This window comes from Ipomoea nil, unplaced genomic scaffold (genome assembly GCF_001879475.1).
Source record: "Ipomoea nil cultivar Tokyo-kokei standard unplaced genomic scaffold, Asagao_1.1 scaffold1936, whole genome shotgun sequence".
In the NCBI taxonomy this organism is placed as follows: domain Eukaryota; kingdom Viridiplantae; phylum Streptophyta; class Magnoliopsida; order Solanales; family Convolvulaceae; genus Ipomoea; species Ipomoea nil.
Window position 1 is genome coordinate 529,949 of NW_017618364.1, and position 20,824 is coordinate 550,772.

General features: G+C 35.7%; 2 protein-coding genes across 3 annotated transcripts; one reads left to right on the plus strand and one right to left on the minus strand.

Annotated features, from left to right (window-relative positions):
- The first annotated feature begins 11,567 nt into the window (after positions 1-11,567).
- LOC109146799 (protein NSP-INTERACTING KINASE 2-like) lies at positions 11,568-15,802 on the plus strand. The gene is made up of 11 exons (XM_019294444.1): positions 11,568-12,150; positions 12,265-12,397; positions 12,732-12,803; positions 12,894-13,037; positions 13,128-13,199; positions 13,300-13,359; positions 13,471-13,568; positions 13,759-13,908; positions 13,997-14,338; positions 14,512-14,891; positions 15,139-15,802. Exons 1-11 carry the CDS (start codon positions 12,054-12,056, stop codon positions 15,457-15,459), a joined length of 1,869 nt encoding a protein of 622 aa, XP_019149989.1. The 5' UTR covers positions 11,568-12,053; the 3' UTR covers positions 15,460-15,802.
- A 1,037-nt stretch (positions 15,803-16,839) lies between these two features.
- On the minus strand, positions 16,840-19,148 carry LOC109146624 (F-box/FBD/LRR-repeat protein At1g13570). Of its 2 annotated transcripts, none has more exons than XM_019294275.1 (4): positions 19,001-19,148; positions 17,757-18,594; positions 17,457-17,615; positions 16,840-17,302 (listed from the first exon to the last, which is right to left on the minus strand). In XM_019294275.1, the coding sequence occupies exons 2-4, from the start codon at positions 18,561-18,563 to the stop codon at positions 17,006-17,008; spliced, it is 1,263 nt and encodes a 420-aa protein (XP_019149820.1). In that variant the 5' UTR covers positions 18,564-18,594; positions 19,001-19,148; the 3' UTR covers positions 16,840-17,005. The 2 variants fall into 2 exon arrangements, with proteins under 2 accessions (XP_019149820.1, XP_019149821.1); XM_019294276.1 differs by having other exon boundaries at positions 17,757-18,626.
- Between the last annotated feature and the right edge of the window lie 1,676 nt (positions 19,149-20,824).

The window sequence follows — 20,824 nt, forward strand, 5'->3', positions numbered from 1 at the left end:
CAATGTTTGGTATACATGAGAATTGAAAGGGAATAAGTAGTATAAAGTAAAAAATGTTCATTGTTGTTGTTAGACATTAATTTTAGGTTAAAAAAGGAATGGGTAATTTTGACTCATCAGTCATCACTATCTTTTTTTCTTCCTAAAATCCCTGGAATTAAAATCCCAGGGGGAACATGGGATTTTAATTCCATGAAAATGAGGGAATTGCAATTCCACGGAATTGCAATTTCTTTCAACCAAACAAAGGAATTTTGTGGCCTTTAGAATTAGGTGAGAATTAAGTGGGAAGGGAATTTAAATTCCCTTCAACCAAATTCCAGTCTGCCCATGACCAAATTCCAGTCTGCCCACTTTGGGCATAATCCCACCTTGGTCTCTTTTCTCAAATACTGTCTACTGAACCAGTAAGCTAAGCCCGTGCAAACACTTTTTTTTTCTTGTAATTTTTGGTAATTGCAACTAGGATCAAAATTGATTCTATCGATAGTACTAAATACAATTATATACACTATTTTTAATTATATATTAGTTCTAACAATATACCGTAAACTTAACAGTTGATAATTGGATTCACGAAAAAGTCCGTAGCATATCCGTAGTCGCTATTTAGAGGTGCGTTCTTGGTGAAACTCGCCTTGTCACTTTAACCGGCAAAGAATCAAGGAGGTGAACCAACTTAGGTTGTCCATAGATGATCGACTCAAACCAATAAGGCCAATAGACAACTCCCACAAAGAGCCAAACTTGAAACTTTGTGGTTAGGGGTGTCAATGCGGGCCGGCCCGCCTCATTAGGCCCGCCCCACCGCGGGCTTTTTATTTGGCGGGTTTTTGCGGGCCGGCCCGCGAAGTCCGCGGGCTTGGAACTATACAGCCCAAGACCGCCCCATGCAGGCTTGTGGGTCTCGCGGGCTGGCCCGCGGGCCATCACTTAAATTAAAAAAAAAACATTAAATAGTATATAAACATGTTAAAACTGCTTGAAATATGTATATTTGCTGGACTTGGAGGCGATTTAGTAATTCATAAATATGTATGAATTGATGATTTAGTTTTAGTAATTGTTTGATAGAGTTGGAGGCGGATGGAGACGGGAGAACCGAAGAACTACGTACTCTAGGAATTATTTAATTAAGAATTGGCGAAGGATTATTGAATTATTGGATTTTTTCCCTTCTGCGTACTCTTAGATAGTCAGATCTACACACTGCCTAAGAATTAAGATATTATATATATGTTTTCTTTAAAAAAAAAGATATTATATATATAATTTATTTATTTATTTTTTAAATATGACTTGACCCGCGAGTTGCGGGGGGTTTGCCCGTGCGGGCTCTGGTCCTCCGCGGGCCATGCCCGTTAGGCCCGCATTTTCACGAGCCTAATTTCTTGCAGCCCTAACCCGGCCCATCGTGGGATGGGTGCGGGCTAATCCGCGGGCTTCGGCCCACTTTGACACCCCTATTTGTGGTTACTAAATCAATTATACATCCGACCAGTTTGGTTGGGTTGCCCCCACCAAGAGTAGTTGATACTATCAACACTAGTACTAATTATTAGGACTCTATTATTATTAGTATTCGTTACCTATTGTTACTAGTATTAGTCTTGTATTAGGTTTGCTATTCGCTACTATATATATTCATGTACAGACTTATTATTTGATCATTCAGAAATATTATATCCTCATCTGGTATCAGCAGGTTTTTTTCTCTCTATGGCGCACATCGGTTCTGATGGCGGTTCTGTTGGAAGTTCTGAACGGACTGTTTCTGAGGCTGCGCTTGTGGCACCCCTGCAGTCCGAGGTGTCGTTTTCTTCGGCTCATCACTTCGTTTCCATCAAATTGACATCCCGGGTGTCTTTACCCGAGTTATCCGATTTTCTTGTTTCGCAGGCCTTTATATGTGCTGATGATGGTGGTGACATTGCTGCTGCTCCGATCGCCATGGCGGCCCAGCGAGGTGGAGGTCGCTCGGGCGGGCAGCAGCGTGGCGGCGGCAATCGAGGCCGAGGTCGTGGCAAGGGCCGAGGTCGCGGTCGAGGTGGCGCCGGGGCTGTCCAGTGCCAGATTTGCTCCGGCGAAGGCCACTCGGCCGCTTCGTGCTATCGCCGTTATGATGGCGCTCCGGGGCCGCGGGCACATGTTGCATATTCTGTTGATGATTCGGCTTCGGTTAATCCTCAGCAGTGGTTTCCTGACACTGGTGCGTCGAATCATGCCACTCCGGATCCATCTTTAATATCCTCGGCGGTTCCTTATAATGGTCCGGATCATCTTCGTGTTGGTGACGGTAAGTGTTTACCTATTGTTAGTACTGGTTCATCTTCGTTAGCCGCATCTAAAACACTGTTTCGATTGTCTGATGTTCTTCATGTTCCTGGGCTTTCTGCGTCTTTATTGTCTGTGCAACGGTTTGCTCGTGATAATAATGTCTTTTTTGAGTTTCACCCTGATTGTTTCTTTGTGAAGGATCGTTCAACCAGGGAAGTTCTATATAAAGGGCCGGCTTCGGGGGGTCTCTATTCTTGGCCTGTCTCTCGTTCAAGTCCCGCTGCGTTTGTGGCCTCTCGAGTCTCCTCTGACGTGTGGCATAGCCGGTTGGGTCACCCTCACCCGCGTGTCTTGCGGCAGATTTTAAATTCATGTTCTATTCAGTCTAGTTTTAGTGATAGTTCGGAATTGTGTCGTGCTTGTATGCTTGGGAAATCCTCACGGTTTCCCTTGCCTCGTGTCAATACTACTACGTCTCATGTTTTAGAGCTTATATATACTGATATTTGGGGCCCAGCGCCTTTTCTTTCCGTCAATGGCTTTCGTTATTTTGTTTTGTTTGTTGATGACTACACGCGCTATGTATGGTTTTATCCTATGCGTTTGAAAACTGATGTGTATGTTATCTTCGAGCAGTTTCGGTCACTTGTTGAGCGTTCATATGGTCGTAAGATTGTCTCTATTCAATCTGATTTAGGGGGAGAGTATAAACGGTTGCACCGTACTTTTGTCTCTTTGGGTATTAATCATAGGCAGTCTTGTGCCTATACCCATGAGCAGAATGGTAAAGTTGAGCGTCGGCATCGTCACGTTGTGGAAACGGGTTTGGCTCTCTTGGCCCAGGCTTCGGTTCCACAACGATATTGGGATTATGCCTTTGAGACTGCGGTCTATCTCATCAATAAGATGCCAACTCGGGTTTTGGATAATGATAGTCCTCATTCTCGGTTGCATCGTTCTAGTCCTTCTTACTCTTTATTGCGTGTGTTTGGCTGTCTCTGTTATCCTCTGTTACGCCCGTATAATCGTAACAAGTTGCAGTATCGGTATTCTCCGTGTGTGTTTCTTGGTTATCCGTCTTCGTTTCGTGGCTATCGTTGTTTTGATCCTGCTACTAACAAGGTATTCATTTGCTGTCATGTGCGGTTTGATGAAACCATATTTCCATTTGCTTCTTCTGTCCCCTCTCAGGTCTCTAGCTCTCGCCCGATTGAGCCGTGGGGTGTTGGCGCCGTTCAGGTTGGCGCGAGCTCCGGTGTTTGTTCTGCTGGGCCGGATCCTCGTCCGGAGATGGACACGGATTCCAGGGCTGCTGGTGCTGCTTCTGATTCCCGCACCGAGACTGCCGTGGCTCCAGATGTGGCAGTCTCGGGTGCTCCTAAGGCGCCCAAGCGAGGTCGGCGCACGGTAAACCGGCTCCACCGACGCAGCATGTGGCTCTTATGACTGTTTCTGAGCCGACCTGTTATTCTCAGGCAGTTCGGTATCCGGAATGGCGTGAGGCCATGGATCTTGAGTTTAATGCCTTGCTTCAGAATCACAATTGGCGTCTGGTTAGTCGCACACCTGGTATGAATGTTGTAGGATGCAAATGGGTGTTCAGGACAAAGCGCAAGGCTGATGGCACGATTGAGCGGCACAAGGCTCGGTTGGTGGCTAAGGGGTTCAATCAAGTCGCAGGACAGGATTTTTTTGAGACCTTCAGTCTTGTTGTAAAACCCACAACCGTGCGACTTCTTCTCTCCTTGGCTGTCTCTCGCGGTTGGGTAATTCGGCAGTTGGATGTTCACAATGCCTTTCTGAATGGTAATCTTGCAGAGACAGTCTACATGCGACAGCCGCCTGGCTATGAGGACTCGTCACGACCGGATGATGTATGCTTATTACAGAGGTCACTCTATGGTCTTAAGCAGGCTCCTCGCGCATGGTTTAACAGGTTACATGCTTTCTTGGTGTCGGTTGGTTTTTCACCTTCAAAGACTGATGTCTCTTTATTCATATACACTCGTGACTCTGTATCTTTATATGTGCCTGTTTATGTGGATGATATCCTTGTTATGGGATCTGATGCTTCGCGTGTTACTCGGCTTCTGACTGACTTAGCCTCGGAGTTCAAGATTCGTGACATGGGTGCTCCGTCCTTTTTTCTGGGCATTGAGACGGTCTCTCGTGGTGATGGTTTGTTTCTTTCTCAGCAGCGATACATGCGAGATATCTTGAGCCGTGCAGGTATGGTGGACTGCAAGCCGTTGGCTACTCCGGTGCCTGTGACTCGACCCGTTTCTGAATCTGTGGTTCCTTATGCCGATCCCACGCAGTATCGCAGTCTTGCTGGGGCTCTGCAGTATCTTACTGTCACTCGCCCGGATTTATCTTTTGCTGTGAATCGGGTCTGTCAGCATATGCACTCCCCGACTACTGAGCATTGGGCAATGCTCAAACGTGTTCTGCGGTACGTTAAAGGCACTTTGCATTTTGGTCTGTTTATTCGCCCATCCTCCTCTGTTGCAGTGCATGCTTTTTCGGATTCGGACTGGGCTGGGGACCCCGCTGACAGAAAGTCTACTAGCGGCTTTGCGGTTTTTCTTGGTGACAATCTGATCTCTTGGTCTTGTTGGAAGCAACGTACGGTTGCTCGTTCGTCTACAGAGGCCGAGTACAAGGCACTAGCTGACGTGTCTGCTGAGGTCACCTGGTTGGTTTCTCTGTTGCATGAACTTCGGTTGCCGTTGGCAGCTCCTCCCACTCTCTGGTGTGATAATCTGGGTGCAACTTATCTCTGTTCCAACCCGGTGTTCCATGCTTGTACGAAACATGTGGAAATTGACTATCACTTTGTTCGTGACAAAGTGGCAAAGAAAGAGTTGCAGGTTAGCTTCATTTCTACTAAGGATCAGCTGGCTGACGTGTTCACTAAAGCTCTCCCTGGTCCGCGTTTCTCTACTCTGTGTGGCAAGCTCAATGTTGTAGCTAGTCCACCTTGTGCTTGAGGGGGAGTATTAGGACTCTATTATTATTAGTATTCGTTACCTATTGTTACTAGTATTAGTCTTGTATTAGGTTTGTTATTCGCTACTATATATATTCCTGTACAAACTTATTATTTGATCATTCAGAAATATTATATCATCATCCTAATATCCAAACTAAGATACATTATTTCTTCAATTACTAAGAATCAATGATTGTGTTCAAAGTAGATGCAAGGATTGTTCTTTCCTTCAAACACTTTGGATCCGCACAGCCCATAAATAAATAAAAAAAAAAATCTATTTATTTAGATAATTATTTAAAAAATACAAATACAAATACAAATACATTGGAATAAAATAAATTATAAACGTAACTAATATGAACAGTTTAGCATAGAAGGCAATTGGAATAGATTTAGCAGCAATAAACCAATAAATAACAAAACAATTGTTTTAAGGCCGCTTAAAGAGTAGCTAAAGCGAGAGGTTCACGGCTTCAACCGTTTTCACTATAAAAAATATACAGTAAAATATTTAAAAATTTAGCAATAAATTAAATAACTACTATTTTTTTTGAATGCTACTTGCTCTATTACATTGTAGTATCTGTTCATATACTTTCTCAACCTAGTGAAACACAAAGAACCAATAACGCCTCCAATAACTACTACTTAAATACTTACGAATTTCATTGTTTTACTTACGAAAATCTATTAGTAAATCAAATATCTATAAATTTCAATAATTTACCTACATATTTTTTTTTGAAAATAATTTACCTACATATTATTTTCTAGATAAATTTAATTTCTCTTATAGTGTTTCTAGAAGGCCATTTGAATGAACTGCATTTAGAAATATTAGATCATATATACACAGCTCCAATATATCATAAAAATTTCAATCGAAAGGATATTGATCTGGTGGAGACTGATACGATTGGAGCAATCTAACTGCTATCACTCTAATCTAATCGTTATACACAAAGAGAGCTTTAATAAAATTAGCTATAATTGCATAAATGTTTCAACCTTTAATTCTAGAAAATGTAAATAGACTTATCATATATAGAAAGGATAGTTTTGAACTTTTTAATCAATAGTCTTCTTTTCTTTTTAATAGGTTTCATGCTATGTTCTTTTCCCTTTCAACCAAACAATAAATTTGCTCATCAAATTATTATGGTTGCAAGGTTTTCTTTTAGGTGATGAGAGAAACCACAATCACTATATAAGAGTATGTATTGAGTAAAATTCACTTTTTTGTAATAGTTTGTAAACTACAAAAGAAAAATAAATCATATTAGAAAGATCATATTTAACGAGTTCAACTAAAAAATTAATGTTTAACAAGAATTGAACTTGTGAAAATCCAATAAAATGCATGATATTTGTTCTTCTAAAGAGGTTGAATCTCCAGCTCCAAGGGCCCAAACACCCCAGCCTGAGTGTCTAACAGAGCATTTGGAAGGATATAATCACAGAACTCAATGACACAATAGACATAGCAAAATGTCGGTGCGTACAAGGGATATACCCACTTTAGATATAACCCCGCCACTGTTTTTGTTGAGGTTCGAACTTTAGTATCTTCTCCTAAATATTGTCTATAGAACTAGTGAGTTAAATTCGTGTGGCTGAAGGCATGATTTTTCTTCAGAGTGGGGGTGTGGAAGAGACTAGAGAGAAATAGGAAAAGAGAGAAGACAGCTTTTGCTTTATAAAGATGTGCTTTCACATAAATCAGGTTGGACTAGTGGTGCCTCTAGGCTTGACCAACTTACATATAGAGAGATAGAGATGTAGGAATCAAAGATAAAGGCACAACCCACTAACATCATAATTTGAGAGAAAAAAAGTGATTTATAATTCCCCTTCCCACAAAGACCTCACGAACACCCATTACATCACCAATCTCGAGCTTAGCTTGTCTCGAGATCTTCACCTTTTTTTCTATAATTATGTCTCTCCTTTCATGTTATTGCTTGTCAAATACCCTCCTTTCCTTATCTTTTATTTATTCATTTATTATTATTATTATTATTTTAATCTTGTGTTCCATGTTCATAGGAACAATGATTACAATACCCATCCTATTCGGCTTGGTTGTAGGAAGGCTCGAGTTGTTAAATGAATGTTGCAAAAATTTCGCCTAGTCACTAGACGCTAGTCGATCACTTAGCATATCATCATAATCAGTCGTTTAGGCAGTCGATTAGGTTATCTAGACACTAATTTTCTAGGTCTCTTAGGCTTTTTGGGCAACAGTTAGGCTGCTTAGGCACCGACTAGGTTGCCTAGTCGATCGATTAGCTATTGTTTCCTTCTTTTTTAATTAGATTATTTTACTCAAAACGACATCATATTATGTTTTTAAGTTAATATTTAATATTTTAGTATTAACTATTAAAGTATTAAATGATTTATAATTATCAAATCTTAAAAGAATTTTTAAAAAATAAAAAAAAATACATGGGCGCCAAGGCGCCGATTAATCGCCACATAAGCGCTAGGTGCCCCCGAGCGCCTAGCGATTTTTTCAACCATGACTTAAATTTAATATTATATTGTTTAAAAGATCAATTTATCGCACAAATATAATAAAATAAAATTATTGTATTAGGTTTTGTTGTTGGAAGATTCGAAGGGTCACGTTTAATATTTTGTTGTTCAAAATGTGATGTTATTATTACGTAAGTATATATAAATAAATTATACATTATCTATTAGTTATAACTTTTAATGTAATGATAATAATCACTTAATTGTAATAATGGATATTAGAGTACAATGGATATTAGAGCGCGGGCGTAGGTCTAAAGGCTTAAATCTAACATTCTAGTATTCTACCACCCAAAACATAACGAATCAATCAATACATTAAAAGGAGAATAAAATATAAATTGACAATGCAACTAAATATAATTATTGAATATTGAAGATCTGCGGTTAGAGTAAAAAAATAATATTTTATGAGTAATTCTTAAATTTAGTCACAAAAATAATATTTTACGAGTAATTCTTAAAGTTAGTCACAATTTTTTTAATAGATAAAATTATTAAATTATTCCCTTAATTACATTAGTAAGCTAATGTCACCCTTATTTGCTCTTCAAGATAGCTATGTGAGGGTCTCAAATGATATATTTTGTTAAACCGTCATACATGTGTTTTGCGTGTTTTAGATCTCCATATATACTATCTCTACTCTCATTTTTTACATCAATGGCCATAACATTTGTAAAATTTTAAAAAGAAACTAATAATCATCATCACTACAAAGACCAAAATAACTACCACTTAACTATTGTCACTTGGTATCCCAGTCAAATCTAAGTCTTCATGTGCGCAAGAGATCTAATCTAGACCTTAAATTTTTTTCCCATATACTTATTTCTAAAAGGATTCAAACTCATAGACTACAATCGTTAGTCATGACTTTTAAATCAGACGACGAACCAATTACGTTAAATGCAGAGAAAATTCAATATTTATTAAATATATATGATATGGTAGCGTAAGACATCCGCAAAAGTATTTACACAAAATCAAACATTTGTACTGCGGGCAGGATAATGTCTGGTGTTTTGGATTTATGTACCCAAAAAAAAAAAAAAAAGTTAAATAATAATGTTTTTTCTGCATGTAAATTCGTGAAGCTTTTCCTTTAATTTAAAAAACTAGAATTTCTGTGATCACCAAATCAGAGAGAATGTCTGACTCCCAGATAGATGTTCCAGCATGGCTTCAAAACCAATCCCAATATGGATGTACTCTTCTCTGATCTGTGTCAACACCACCCCCCCCCCCCCCTCCATCACCCACCACTCACCCTTCAGTTTACCAAATATTGTGAGTTATGTAATTTAAAAGATGTTTAAATTATTAAATAATTTCAGTTTAGGGATGAAGATCCTCTAGATAGGAAACGAACATTTTTCTAACTTATTAAATATTATTACTTGTCTAAGTAGTTTTAACATATAAATCTTATTTCAGCATTATAAGTTATTTAGGATGATGATAATTTAAATATTAATATTGCACGTAATTTAAAATTTATAAATTTTTTTAGAGAATATAGATAAATTAAATAAGCCCTCAAAATGTTTAGAAACATTGATAGGGGTGTATTTAATCACGACTTTTATAGAAGTGTTTGACAAATAGCTGTTAGCTGATAGCGAATCGACTTAGCAGATTTGACTATTAACTGGTTATAGAAAAATGTTTGATAAATTAGTTGTTAATTGATAGCTGATTACATACAAATTAAAATGACATTTAAAGGTATGATTGTATTATGTTATTTTAACCTATAATAATAATAATAATAATAATAATAATAATAATAATAATAATAAAATTATTATTATTATATAATTTATATAAATAAATAAACATATGTTCACAGGCTTAAGAAAAAATTAAAACCACATAAACATAATATATATAGTAACAAATAATCTACATGTAAAATGAGTTGAATTGATTGCAATTTTGATTTTGTTTTTGTTTTTTAATTTTTTATTTGTTAGAATTCAATTTTTATGTAATTTTTTCTTTAAAATCCTAATTCAATATTACAATTTTTTTTTAAATAGTTCAAAATTTATGTGACCATCTTTTTCAAAATTCTAAGACGTTTAATTACATAGTAATGCAATATGTATGATAAAATTATGTTATGCGTTTCTCAATGACATAATATATATATATATATATATATATATATATATATATATATATATATATATATCAAGCATAAAAATATAGTCACATACCATAGTCTATATATTAAATACAACCCTATAAAATTTTTAAAATTGTAATATATTGCATAGATATGTAGATAAATGATTTCAATAATACATGGTACTAATTAAATTTATTATCACAGTGATGTGAAAGTGGTCATCTTTTCCATTGACAATTGTGAATCTCCTGCACACTCTTCAAAGTTAATTTATAGGACAATAGTATGACTAGATTTAGTGGTGAGAGATCATATATATATATATATATATATATATATATAGAGAGAGAGAGGAAACAGATCAAATAAGAACGCGTGTCCATAAGAGAAATGGGAACTCATCGAAGCTGTCCATCTAGATAGATCTAACGGATCAGAAACACTATTTAAAAAAATGCGGTGGTATTTCATAAATAATTAAACTTTCAAATGTAAGTAAATTGTGTTAAAAGTGAAAGTAACAGTTTCGTAGAATGCATCTAAGTGCAAGTAAAATGTATTAAAAGTGCAACAAATAATGTAAACCGAACAACAATATTAAGTGCACCTAACGTTATCATTAAATGCACCAATGTGAAAGACATTATCATTAAGTGCACTAATGTGTAATAAATACAAATAAAATGTATTAAAAGTGTAACAAATAATGTACACTGAGCAACAATATTAAGTGCACCAATGTGAAAGACGTTATCATTAAGTGCACCAATGTGAAAAGGAAAATTACTTGCACTATTAAGGGTCCGTTTGGAAAGCAAGAAAATGACTTCTGAAAAATGAAATGTGCTTGATTTATTTTTCAGAGTAGGGAAATCACAAACAATATACACAAATCCATAAGTCCAAAATATAAAAATTTAAATTTCAGAATTCACAAACAATATACACAAGTTCTACTCTGTATTAGCATTATTAGAATTGACAAACAAAATAGCAGTGAAAATCATTGTGGAAATTAGTCGGCCAGATAAATTTTACTAGTTTTATGGAAGAAAGACAAATATGTGATATTATAATTTAAAAATAAAAAATGATATTAAAATTTATAAGAAATAAATAATGAAAAAAAAAAAAAAACAGTGACCCTTTTTAAAAAAAAAATTGAAAAATGATGAGTGTAATTGATAAAAATTAAAGTAATGTTACATTCCTTTTGTAATTTCACCCATTAAATTTTACCTCCATATAGGCATATATATGCGGGAATATTTGATTTTTTAATTTTTCATTCGATTAATAATTGTTCATGTTGGGTAGTTATAAACAAATAACGCATTGTAACATAGTCAATAGTATTAAAAAAAATAATAATATATCACATTAAAAAATTAAGTAAAGAATAAAATACATGTGGCATTAGTCTTTATAATATTTGAGCTGCGGGTTAAGATTTTGTAATAAAGCTTTGTCGGGGCAAAAACTGGAATACTAAACTGGGGAATAATTATTTGAGTGCGATTAAATTCCATTAAAATAATTATTTGAGTGCTTAACACTTTAACAGTCAGCACAGCATATCAGTATGCTTTTCATTTTAAATCCTCCAAAGGGGAACAACAGAATCCTGAAGGCAAGACCCACCCTTTCTCTAAACCAATGCATCATTGCAGGAATTTTCTTTCTTTTGCCACCATCTTTTCAATTTATCTGCTGCACTACTACTGGGTTTCTTAATTCTTCTTTTTCTTTTTTATTATTAGCATTAATTTTTTTTTTAAAAAAAAAATTCTGCTGCTTTTTATACTATATTCTTTCCTTTGCTGAACAAAAGTGGCTGGCATGTTGTTTGGGCTCTCACTTTTCTCCACCAAAACCTTTGCTTTCCTTCTCCAATTGGGGTCTGACACAGCCCTCTTGTATCTGGTTTCATGAGTGAGTGAAGTGTAGAGTGAGGAGAGCATCACTGCTTTCATATTGTATTATGCACACCAATAATTCTGCAAAAGTCCCAAGAGTGTAGAATTATTTTGTTCAATAAAATCCCAACACCCCTTTCACCCTTTCTTCTTCTTCTTCTTCATCAAAATCTCATTCTGGTAGTAAGTAAGAATGGAGGGTTTGCTTTGTTTCTTGATCTTGATGTTTAGCTGCAGCCTGGTTTGCCATACCAGTGCTATGCTTTCCCCAGATGGTATCAATTATGAAGGTATATATATATATATATGCAGATTTTTCTTGCCAAAATTCTTACTTCAAATGTTCTGTGTAGTTACATATGATCATTATATTGAGAATGTTTTCTTGATTGATTCTTGAACAGTGCAAGCTTTGATGGATATCAAGAACTCATTGAATGACACCAGGGGTGTTCTATCTAACTGGGATGAAAGTGCTGTTGATCCTTGTAGCTGGACTATGGTTACTTGCTCTGCTGATAAATTTGTTGTTGGCCTGTAAGTTAACACAACTTTTTTTTTTTTTTTTCGCCCCATAGGCTAGCTCAAGTAGTAGACCACCTGACCTAAAGTCACTACTCTAACGGCAGTGGGTGGGTCCGACTCCCATCAATAACATATTTAAACTAGGATGCCCAAACTAGAGTTTGGGCGCTCCAAACTATAGTCAACGACAGGAACTGACTGGGAGGCTGTTTGGGCGACTTGCAAATCTTGGGCAGGGGTTCTGGGGTTTTAGGATTAGTTAACACTTAACAGAACTTTTCTCAGAAATTACAGCAGTAATTAATCTGGTGAATAAAGATTTCTGAGAGATGATATTTGGGTGCAGGGCAATTCCAAGCCAAGGTTTATCTGGCAGAATATCACCCCATATTGGCAAGCTGACCCACCTTGAGATTGTGTAAGTTTACCTAACAAAACAGATATATGATTCAAATATGTGGAAACTGGTATTAGCTGCAGCCATTTTGATTGGCATGTCTGGTTTTAGCCTTCTGCAGAACAATAATATATCGGGAGTGATCCCGGCTGAGCTTGGGAATATTCCAAGGCTTAAGACAGTCGATCTTTCTGATAATAAGTTAACTGGTGAAGTCCCCGCGTCTTTGGCTCAAATCAAAAGCCTGCAATACTTGTAAGCATTTCCCCGTTAGTTTATAGCTGTGTGAACTAATTGTGATGTTGCTATATGATGCCTAAAGATTGTTTTGTCGAATGGATATAGGCGGCTTAACAACAACAGCCTCACCGGAGCTATTCCGTTGGTTTTGGCTAATATGACACAGCTGACATTTCTGTAATTTTCTTGGCCTTAATACAACCGGCATTTCTGTATACTTGTTTCTATGTTATAGTAAATGTTGGGAGATGTTTACCGGTTTTCTTTGTATGTTTAGGGACTTGTCTTTCAACAACCTAAACGGTCCTGTTCCGAGGCTTCTTGCTAAAACATTCAAGTAACTTTCCTTGAACTTTTTCGTGTTCTACATCCTTAATTTCCCTTGAAATCATAGGACCAAACCAGGAATATAATCCCGTTTACTCATTGTGTGTTTTACTTGATATAGCATCTTGGGAAATCCTATGATATGTGCAACCGGGAAAGAGCCAGACTGCAACGGGACAACACCTATGGCTCTCCCGTTCTCCTTCAACAGTTCACAAAGTAAGAAACTTTTTCTCACCTTCGGGATTATGTGATCGAGGACATAGTTTTTGTTGTATACCATGATGTTTTTGCTTCACATGCTAATAGTTCCACCTGGTATCATTCACGGAATAAAAATCAAGAAAGTGAAATGTATAAATTTTGTAGATTCATTACCAAATGAAGAGTTTTTCTTTGGGTTTCACAGATGTGCAGCCCTCTGGAAAGTCTAAGACTCACAAATTAGCGTTAGCGTTTGGGACAAGTCTGGCGTGTATCTGTCTGCTAATTGTTGTGTTCGGGTTCTTTCTGTGGTGGAGACAGAAGCAAACTAAACAAATATTCTTTGACATAAATGGTGAGTATATATGTCTATGCTAGATTACAAGATAACCAGATTACCAATAGTTTTTTTCTGATATAAACATCCTCGTTTTTAACTTCAGAACAACACCGAGAAGAAGTGTGCCTGGGAAATTTGAGGAGGTTCCAATTTAGAGAACTCCAGGTTGCTACAAGCAACTTCAGTAGTAAGAACATACTGGGTAAAGGTGGTTTTGGGAACGTCTACAAAGGTCGCCTCCATGACGGGACGATTGTAGCTGTGAAACGGCTCAAAGATGGCAATGCAGTTGGGGGCGAAATCCAATTCCAGACAGAAATCGAGATGATCAGCCTAGCTGTACACAGGAATCTTCTCAAGCTCTACGGGTTTTGCACTACGCCTAGTGAAAGATTGTTGGTGTATCCTTACATGTCCAATGGCAGCGTTGCTTCCCGCCTTAAAGGTATGGTGGACCGCGCTCTGATATGTGCCAAACTACACTAAAAGACTGAATCCAATCAATTAGCTAGTCTAACACTCTAACCCATGACCTTATAAACCCATATATTCTCTCTTATATTTTTCAATGTAGAATTCTTAGAAGAACTCAATGGTCCATTCTTGTTGTGTTTGCAGCTAAACCGTCCTTGGATTGGGGAACTAGGAAGCGAATAGCGTTGGGAGCTGCAAGAGGATTGCTATACCTGCATGAGCAATGTGACCCCAAGATCATTCACCGGGACGTAAAGGCTGCCAACATATTACTCGACGATTACTGTGAAGCTGTGGTGGGCGATTTTGGATTGGCAAAGCTTTTGGACCATTGTGATTCGCACGTTACAACAGCAGTTAGGGGCACAGTGGGGCATATAGCACCAGAATATCTCTCCACAGGCCAATCCTCTGAAAAAACAGACGTTTTTGGCTTTGGGATACTCTTGCTGGAGCTCATCACAGGCCAGAGAGCCTTGGAGTTTGGCAAAGCAGCAAACCAGAAAGGCGCGATGCTTGATTGGGTAAGAACTAAGAAACACTGCTCGAAAAACACAGTTTAGAGTACCGTTGTGTTAGTTTTGTCTCGATAATTGTTGGGCAGAGGCCAGTAAAAGGCCAAGTCCAGCACCCTGCCTCTCGAAAATGTGATGGCAGTCTATAAAGAAATAAGGATTGTTGGGCGGAGACCAGTGAAGGGCCAAATCCAGCACCCTGCCTCTCGAAAATGTAATGACCAATAACTAATATCTAGGAGTTTGGTATTTCCAGGTGAGGAAGATTCATCAGGAGAAAAAGCTTGACATGTTGGTGGACAAGGACTTGAAAAACAACTATGACAGAATTGAGCTTGAGGAAATGGTTCAGGTTGCTCTCTTGTGCACTCAGTATCATCCTAGTCAGAGACCTAAGATGTCAGAGGTTGTCAGAATGCTCGAAGGCGATGGGCTGGCAGAGAAATGGGAAGCGTCTCAGAAGGCCGAGGCAACTAAGTGCAGAGCCAACGAGTTCTCGTCATCAGAGAGATACTCTGATCTCACAGAGGACTCTTCGCTGCTCATCCAAGCCATGGAACTCTCAGGCCCCAGATGATGATGCATTTCTTGAAGAGACAAAGCTGGTAAATTAACAAGAGAATCTCCAAGTAACATAAAGCAATAACTTTTTAATGAGAATGTGTAATCCTGTATATGATATGAAGCTCCAAAAATGGGGAGTGATTGTGATTGTACATGAAAGTTAAAGGGCAAAAACCAACCAACTATTAGCCACAGAGGTTTTTTTTTTTTTTTTTTTTTTTCCTACTTTGTTGTTGTATGAGTGAGAAATTTTTGTGGAAATGTGCTTTGTAAGAATAATATTTTGGGAGATTATTGATCCTGAGATTAAATTTTATCATCTCTAAGGGTCTTGTGTGGACTTTTTTCAAGAGCAATGATACTACATTTTGGCGTTTTCTCCTTCAACTGGAAATTTACATACATAGGCTATGTTTGGCAAACTTAGCTGAAAAGTAACTGAAAAAAACTACATATTGGCCTTTTCTCCTTCAACTGGAAATTTACATACATAGCTGAAAAGTAGCTTAAAAAACTGAAAACTTATAAGCTAGAAAATAAAGAGTTGTTAAACTAGCTTATTATGCTTAAAAGTGTTTGGTAAAATTAGTTTTTTGATAAGTTGATAAATGTAAAAAGATTAAAAAGAATATCTTCATAAAATTTAAATAGTTTTAAATTTTAAATAGGATTACTTATCTATTAAAATTTAACATTTTGAAGTGTAAAGATTTATAGAATCTTTATAAAACATTATATAAAATTTATGATTCTAAAATTTTAGGGTAAATTTTAGAGATATAATCATAGTCATACGATCAAGTTGATCTCCACCCGGTGGAATAAGTATAAATGGTTACCTCATTGGGCTCATGTGTTACCTCATTGGGCTCATTTTGTAACAATAAGTATAAATGGTGTTACCTCATTGGCTCATTTTGTAACAATAAGTATAAATGGTTATCTCATTGGGCTCATTTTGTAACAATCCAAGTAGTCCCAGTAAAGCTTATAATTGAAAAATAAAATGTCTTTTTTTTTTTTTTCCAAAATTAAGTAGGGGAAGAGAAAACGCCAAAATGATTTTTAATTGAGAAGGGTAAAAAATGTCATTTATTTATTTTTTTTTTTTTGAAAAGAAAAAGATGTCATTTATTTAAAATAATAAGGATGAAGCTACTAGTTTATTTTTAAAATGCTACCTAATGTAGCTTTTCAAAATAAACTCTTTTTTTTAAACTACTAGCTTATTTTGAGAACATTACCTAACAAAGCTCATAACTTATTACGTATTAGTAATTTAAAAGAAGTTATAAGCTCCTAAATAAGCTCGGTGTGAGTACATTGTGTATTTTCCCAGGTAACAAGTGTGCAGGTGCTGGGAAAGTAAAAACAACAGATTTGTTGCAAGACCAGAATAGAATGGATGAAATGTAGTGCTCTACAGAAATGGTGTTTTTTCACAAAGAATAAATTGTCCAAAAGAATCAGAACAAAAAAAATAATAATAATCGAATAAAATCCAGTTAATCCTTTTCGTTCTTCGATGGTGTCACCTGTACAGTCACCTTGTGCTCTATCTAGGCTTGCTCTTGAACAAATTTGATTGTAGCTAGAGGAGATGCGCGGCGATAACTCAACAGCTCAATTAGCATCTTCAATTTTCCATCCATAATGCAAAAACTCGGTGCAATAGTCATTGATTCGAGCACGGGTGAATTCAGAAGTAAAAATTTGATAAATGCCATTTCATGCAGCACAGCAGAAAAATCAGATATTTTCACGACTTTCAGTTTGTGGAATGTGCAATCTGCAGGCAACCCTTTCTCCCAAAATTCCAAATCGTGAATGTCAGTTGATGCTGTGATTGTGGAACCCTAACAAAGAAAAGGGAAAACAAAATATGCTTTTCAGCCAACCCAATATCAATATATATATATATATATATATATATATATGCACACACACAAAATATATATATATGCACACACACAAAATAGTAAAGAAGTAAATGTTTTAACCATTGCATACCGAGATCAGGAGTTGCTCTAAGTTAGGGGAGCTTAAAATCATGCGAAGAACGACATATATCTCTTTCATATCTTCAAAACTAACTTGATAAAGTTCGAGAACCTTCAAATGGTTATATATCATAGGATTGCTTCCTTCGTCATTACCTATACTAAGATACTAAGAAGGAACAGGGAGGAAGAATAAATAAGAATAATATTTAACCTGCTTATAGATGTGGTAAGAAAGGAAGAAAGAACAAAGTCTCTTACGGCTGCCTAATAACACTCTTAATCCAACACCAAGTACAAAAAATGTTACCTTTGTGAAGTAAATATGCCCGGTAAGATGTTCAATAAGAGGGACATTCCCAAGAAACTTGTCAAAATTGCAGCCCGAACTTTGCTCAAAGTGCTCTGCTATATCGTCAGTCATATACATGGCAACAGATATACCAACCAAATTTGGGGTATTTTCAAGGCATATCTCCTTAAATTCACCTTCCAAATTTAAATATCTGAGCTTTGGAGCTCGAATAGTCAACTCTAAACTATCAAAGTATGATAATTCCAAATTCTCCAGAAGCGGGCAACTTGAGATGAGGTTTTCAATGTCACATGGCGGAATGACAACTTGTTGAAGATTGAGATGCTTCAAACACATGAACCCCTTAAAATTCAGAGGAGGGTCCAGTTCACACCGAACTAGCTCTAAACGAGTTAACTTCTTACAAGAGAAGAAATAAGAAGGAGCTTTAAACCATTCACCCTCTCCTAACTCAATGCTCAATTCCTTTACATCTTTCCGTGAAAGGAAAAGCAGCCATTGATCTATATCAGGCGTGTTTGGCAAATACGAACTGGACAATGCAAACTTATGAATTGGTCCATTGTGAAGAAACAAACAACGGGTAATGAAGTGAATAAAATTGCTCTCAACAATCGATTTGTCATAGCACGTAGACACACAGCTGTCATCAAAAACAAGTTCTGTAATGCCAGACCACTTATACCTCCATTTGGTCGATAATGCGCTTGTCATTACAGCATCCCTTATTGGAACCTTTTCCAGGATGGCTTCTATGATGCTTTGGGGCAAATCGCTGATCAAATCCCTCTCCGAATCCATCAATGAATTTTATCAAGATGAATCAATCTACCTGCACAAAAATCACATCCAATCTCTCAACCACTGCCAGGAAACGATCAAAATTGCACTGTAAGAGTTCAAATTGAACCAAAATCATAACTTTTCACTAAACCCTAAACACCCATTCAATGATTTACAGAGGAGAAAAACGGCGCTTGCAAAATAAAGGAATATGAGTGAGAAATAGATCCAACGCTGAGCATAAATCCATACCAAATCTCACCAAAATACATTAATTTTTATCTATTTTACGCAAACCCCATTGGAATTATTGCTCAATGGATTAAACCCAGACAGAAAACCTAATCTTGTTTAACAAAAATCAAAACTTGCAACGCGATCAGGAGGATAAAATCACATAAAATTAATGGAAGAAAGAATGAAAAAATTGAAGCTACTAGAACAGTAGAAGATACCAGCGGTTTAGCAAAATATTGTCGCTCTGATGCAGAAGATCCTTTCTCTGCGATGCCTCAGAGAGAGAGAAGTAGCAGTCGCCGGATATATTGTGCAGTGTCAGTCGCTAAACCGCGCAGTTTAACTCCGCAATTATTTTCCGCTTTCCCGGTGGCGCACTTTTTATTCTATTTTATTTTTAATGAAATAAAAATGTTATTCTATTTAGGAATAAGGTTGAAATTGACCACTGAATGTAACCTGAAAATGCAATTCAGTCTGAATGAAAAAAAAGTGCAATTAGGTTACTGTACACTCCAAAAAGTACAATTAGGCCACTGAGCACTCCAAATGTATGCAATTTCACCTGATAGTAGGTTATCGTCAATTTCAGCAGGTTACCTGCTTACGTGACAGCTGAGTTGACATTTTTTTATCATTTTAAATAAATTTTAATAATAAATTTTTTAAAAAATTTTAAAAAATAAAAAATATTATTAAAAAATATTAAAAATGTCAAACTCATCTGCCATGTAAGCAGGTAACCTGTTGAAATGGATGGGAATCTAGTATCAAGTGAAATTTCACTTTTTTTAGAGTATTCAGTGGCCTAATTATATATATTTTTTCGTTCAATGACTTAATTACATTTAAGTTCAGTGGCCAATTTGAACCTTATTCCTTCTATTTATAATCAAACTAGGTTTTCTAAACCCATTATGATTAGTTGAGACTTGAGAGATGAGTGGTTGAGAGATTTTTACATTTATTGAATTTTAATTTCACTCTATTTATTAGTAAATCTTTATATATCTTTATCTTTATTATTATATTATATTATATATTATATATAATAATAAAGCATAATTTAGTCAAAAAAATTTCTCTCCAAAGTGTGAATGCATTTTGATAGAAACAAATTAACAAGTATGAATGCATTAATTATGTAGGTAGATGTATTTATACATATTTTTTTTTGAAGTTAATGTGTATTTATATTTTATAAATTATATTTTATTATTATAGCTCTATCTCTATCTCTATCTCTATATATATTAAAGCATAATGAAGTATGGAAAAAAGTTTATTGTGTTCAAATTTATTGGTAAAGTTTTATATTTAATATAATTTGTGTATATATTCATTTAAACCTCAATTATAATTAATTTGACTCTACATATATAAAGAGGAAAAATTAGATATAAAATAAACTTAGTTATTACATAAATAATTTTTTTCAAATGAATAAGTTTTTTTTGTGAAGATTTTTGACAAATATCGCCTGTTATTTTATTTACAAGTTTTATTTAAATACGTTAGTTATATAATTAAAGTAGTTATTTCAAATTCAAATTCCTTTAAAAAAAATTTAAATTCAAATAATAATACAAGTAACAATAAGCTTTAAAATCAACATAATAATAACATAATTAAAATTTTTAAAATATTAAATATTATAGTTATACTTACATTTTTAATTAAACTAATTCTGAGCTCAAGAACTCAAGTACATTTTTCTGTTTCCACAATCATTACTTTCTTTGCTAATTCAGAGGATGTCAAAAATTTAATTGGTAAATTGTTAAATTAATAATAGTTCGTGCATTGCACGAGAAATACTAGTTAAAAAAGAAAAAAACAATGTTTTGTGAACTCATTGTGATGGATAGAATGAGAGATGATTTGGTTGAAAGCTTTTAAATTTATACGATTACACCCGATTATACAATATAACCTTAAAAATAGTTCAATTATCTTGATTTGATCATTAATTGGTAATTATAATATTTAAACATGGTTTATATAGGCAAAATGTTTTTTTAAATAGTTTAATTTGAATTTTT